Source organism: Ursus americanus, chromosome 14 (assembly GCF_024610735.1).
Source record: "Ursus americanus isolate L20-20 chromosome 14, mUrsAme1.1.p, whole genome shotgun sequence".
Classification (NCBI taxonomy): Eukaryota; Metazoa; Chordata; class Mammalia; order Carnivora; family Ursidae; genus Ursus; species Ursus americanus.
In genome coordinates, this window is record NC_142140.1 from 2435037 (window position 1) to 2439604 (window position 4568).

At 58.6% G+C, this 4568-nt stretch overlaps 1 protein-coding gene across 1 annotated transcript; it reads right to left on the minus strand.

Moving 5' to 3' along the window:
- Positions 1–990: 990 nt before the first annotated feature.
- On the minus strand, positions 991–1695 carry DNAJB8 (DnaJ heat shock protein family (Hsp40) member B8). The gene has a single exon (XM_045812282.1). It carries the CDS (start codon positions 1693–1695, stop codon positions 991–993), a length of 705 nt encoding a protein of 234 aa, XP_045668238.1.
- Positions 1696–4568: the final 2873 nt, after the last annotated feature.

Below are 4568 nucleotides of genomic sequence, written 5' to 3' on the forward strand. Positions count from 1 at the left end.
ACACACACACACACACACACACACACACACCCCTAGAAACAGTCATTCTTCTAACAAATATGTGCCTTGCCCCTTAGTGCCAGGATTGCTGTAGACTCGGGATACAGTGAACGATGAGGCAGGCACAGGCCCTGCTCCCTTGGACCTGCAGTGTAGTCAAGGAGCCACACATCTCTCAGCAGTCACACAGACAACCCATAAGGGCCAGGGCAAAACAGGTGAGGGGCCTTTAGAGTGGGGTAGGTGGAGAACTAATTCACAATAGTGGTGTTGGGGAAGGCCTCCTTGAAGAAATGATGCTTGAGCAAAGGCCTGGAGATGAGTGGGCCTTTACCAGGGAGAACAGGATGTGCAAAGGCCCTGAGGTTGCAAGGCATTTGGTTCAGTGGAAGAATAGAGGGTTGACCAGTATGTCTGGAGCTCCGAGAGTGAGGGTTGCAGGGAGGTGAGACCAGCAAGGTATAGGCAGGGACCAAGCCACCACGACCTCATGGTGAGGACGAGGCCTGAGGTCCTTATGCTTACAGCAGAGGGAGGCATGGCAGGTCTACAGCAAGCCAGGCGACGGGATGTTACTTGGGTTTGGCATGTGGGCTGCGTGACGAATCCCTGAGGGGGCCGGGGGCTGAGACATGGAGCTGGAGGCCCCGGGACGATGACACATCCTTTCCCATCAGAGAGCAGGCACAGAGGCACGGGGCTGGGTTGAGACGGACTGACACGAACCCCCGAGACACAGACAAGGATCACAAACCGCCCACAGGACCACCCCTGCACCTCTCACTACCGCGGCCTGGGCGTGGAGGCGGCGCCCGCGGGCCCGAGCACTCTCGCCCCTGCGCTTGGGGCTGGGGTCCGGCCGGCGCAGCAGGTCCCCATGCGCCACACGTCCGGGCCAGCTGTTTCCATGAACTCACTTGACACATTTATTAAGCATCAGCCAGGCTGGCGGCCTGTGCGGCGGGCGGGCGGCCCGGGGCGGCCGGGTGCTCACTTGTTGTCTACCCGCTTGAGCTGCTCCTTGCCGTTGATGGTCACCGACTTGAGCTGCCCGTCCTCCTCCACCTCCACGCGCTCCTGCCCGTTTTCCACGATGCGCTTGGTGGTGACCTTGTGTCCGTTGACCATCTCGGTGGACGACATCACCGACTTGAAGCCCGAGCTGCCGGCACCGGAGCCGCCGAAGGAGGTGGAGGAGAAGGTGGTGCGGCTGGCCCCGCCGCCGGCCCGGCCCAGGGTGTCGAAGGACGAGAAGGCTTCCATGAAGGCCGGGAACTCGCCGAAGCCGGCCGAGAAGGCCCCCCTCAGGCCGTGGCCCCGGCCGGCGCGGTCACTGTTGAAAGGGACGTCCCAGAAGTCAAAGGAGAAGGGGTCCAGGCCGCCGAAAAACTCGCGGAAAATGTCCTCAGGGTTCCGGAAGGTGTAGCCCGTGTCGAAGGGGCTGCTGTAGGGGGTGCTGGCCCCGCCACCAGCCCGCCAGCTGTCGCAGCCCGCGCGGTCGTACACGGAGCGCTTCTTGGTGTCGGACAGGACCTCGTAAGCCTCGGACACCTGCTTGAACTTCTTCTCGGCCTCCTCCTTGTTGTCGGGGTTCTTGTCGGGGTGCCAGCGCAAGGCCAGCTTGCGGTAGGCCTTCTTGATGTCCTCTGGGGAGGCGCTCGACTGCACCCCCAGCACTTCGTAGTAGTTGGCCATGGCGAGGGGAGGGAGGGGGCGGAGGCGGGGGCGAAGGTGAGGTGGGCACCGGGGCCCCGGGGGCCGGGACCGACTGGGAGGAGGCAGCAGCTGGTGCGGGTCCCTCAGCGGGGGCCTTGCTGGAATCTGCTGGCTCCGGGCGCGGCTCTGCCCGGGACTTTACCTTTTCATAGTACCAGCTCTCAGGGACGGGTGGGCACCTCCACTGAGAAGGGTGGGGGGAGGGGGACACTGCCACAGTGGGGCCAGGCCAGGGGCAGACCCCCCTGCAGAGCGGAGGCTGGGCCCTTTGTGACATCAGCCCCTGGGCGGAGCAGATCCCAGCCCCAGCTCCGCACCCGCACCCCTGGGCACACTGGCCTGCCCCTGCCAATGACGTCAGCCCCTTGGCGGGCAGAGAATTTGGAGCTTGGTCACGCTGGGCCTGTGGGCTGAGCTCCAGGGAGCCAAGGAGCAGAGACAGAGTCAGCCACAGGATCGGGCCAAGGTGGGCAATGCAGGTTGGCGACCATGGTCAGGGGAGGGGAAGGCGGGCTTCCTGAGACATATCCACTTAGCCTGCTGGCTGGGTTGTTGGGGTGGATTGAGGGGGCCCCAAGTGGGGAATCAGGAAGGCAGGCGGGAGCAGAAGTTCATTCTTCTTGTGCCCTTTTATGAGGTCAGATCCTCAGAGGTAAGCCCCACAAAGGCAGGCGTGTTCATCCGTGTCTAAGACCATTGTTGAATGAACGAGGCTCAGAGACATGTAGAAGTCCTCAAAGTCACACAGCACGTCCGAGAGAGAGAGAGAGAGAGAGAGAGAGAGAGAGAGTGAGAGAGAGAGAGAGAGAGATGCAAGCCCAGCACTGTCTGAGCACTGCAAATTAAAAGAAGCATTCCACTCAGTTCCGGTAAGAAAAATCCGGATTGATAGTAAGTGTGACTGGTGAGTGTAGTGGGGTGAATGGTGGCCCCCCCAAAAACTATGTCCCTGTCCTAATCGCTGGAACCTGCGAATGTGGTCTCATTTGGAAAAAGGGTCTTTGTAGATGTAATTAAATTAGGGATATTGAGACAAGAGCTTGCTGGATTATGTCAGTGGGTCCCCAATCCAAAGAAAAGCATCCTTCCGGAGTCACACAGAAGAAGAGGGGGGTGGCAATGCAGCGCAGGGAGAGCCCGCAGTCACCAGAAGCTGGAAGGAGGGAGTGCAGCCCCGCCAACACCTTGATCTTGGACTTCTGACCTCCGGAACTGTGAGAGGTTACATTTCTGTTGTTCTAAGTCACCCAGCTTGTGATATTTGCCCTGGAAAGCTAGTAAGGTGAGTGAGTTAGAAACCAGGAGTTCCTAGGCATTGACATTTCTTTAATTCTTGCTCCAATGTTAGATCATATTTAGAAATAGCAATTAGCAATACTGATGGACAGCCCTCCCCCTCCCCCCTCTGGTTAAGACGGAGCACGCGCTGAACTACCTAATAACCCCGCCAGTGAGAAGCAGGGCTTTCCTCCTCCTCTTCTCCCCCCAGTGTCTCCCCCCTCCCTTCCTTCTCCTTCTTTCTGTAGTCCTCACCCCTCTCTCTATTCTCTCTCTGTGTGTCTCTTCCTTCCGTACTCATCAGTGTGGGTCCCCAGGACCTAGCAGGGGACAGCAGGGTCCAGCCAGTCCCAAACGCCGGAAAGAATGGAAGCAGAACCCAGAGACACTTTGGCAGCCCGACTTAGAGTGACAGACGCGGTCACTCCCGCCCGCCTTGCCAGGAGCAGGACCTGTCCTCCGTCCCCCCCGTCCATCCACCCCCGTGGGCTAACACCTAACACATCGCTTGGTAGAGGAAATGAACAGTGGGGAGTAAGTCCGCCGTGTGTAGCTACAGATGAAAATGTTTCTGTGTTTTTGTAACGATCGTGGGGATGGTGCCATGGCGAATAAGGCATCATTACGACAGTAGAGGTGATTAGGGTAGCGGTGTCGATGTGGAGGCAGTGGTGAGGTTGGAAGTAATTATGGTGATGATAGTGGAGTTGATAATGGCAGAGGATGTGCTGGTGGTGGGGACAGTAGTCATGCTTGCGGTGGAGAGTTAACACGTGGAGGTGACAATGGAGGGGATGGTAGTAATTGGAGACCAGTGGTGGTAGAGGAGGTATTGACAGGGATGGTGAAGGTGTGACCGGGAGGTGATGGAAAGGCTACTGGGGGCACTATCGGGGAAGTTGGTCATGGTGGTGGTGGTCCTGGAGGTGGTGACATTGGTGGAGGTGATGGGGATGAAGGCAGTGCGGTAGTGCAAGTTGCGTGCCATACAGCCTTGCTTTGGTAACGACCCCACATCTCGGAGCCTTACAACAGACATTTAGGCCTTGCCTGCTTCGCTGGGGCTCCAACTCACAGGTCTTCTCCTTCTGGATCCTAGATGAGGGAGTGCTCTGGTCTGGAACATACCATTCTTGGGGCAGAGAGGACAGGAGTGGGAGCTGGGAGAAACTCCCAGTGGAGTGCCTCTGAAAACTTCTCCCGGGATGTGATGTATGTCACCCGTGCTCATGCCATGTGGCCCAGGCCAGCATCAGTGGGGTGGGGAATGGTACTCCCTTCACGAAGGTTCTGCAAGTCTCCAGCAACAGCTGGAGAGGCACGATCCTCTGAGGAAGTGGGCAATACTGCAGTATGTGGCCGGTGATCGGGGGGGGGGGGTGATACAGGTGGTGGGATTGGTGGCCCAGGTGCTGCTGGCGACGGCAGTGCTGGTGCTGATGGCAGTGCCACTTGGCTGACAGGAGCCATGACAGCCATGGAGGAATGCTGACAACAGTGGGAGTCACGATGTACTCTAGCAACAGTGTGATGCCGATGGTGATGACGTAGCAGGTGTGCTGCCCACCTGCCTC

What these genes read in the sequence shown, in the direction of transcription:
- DNAJB8 (XM_045812282.1), bottom strand. Translation starts at nt 1,695, where the DNA reads ATGGCCAACTACTACGAAGTGCTGGGGGTGCAGTCGAGCGCCTCCCCA.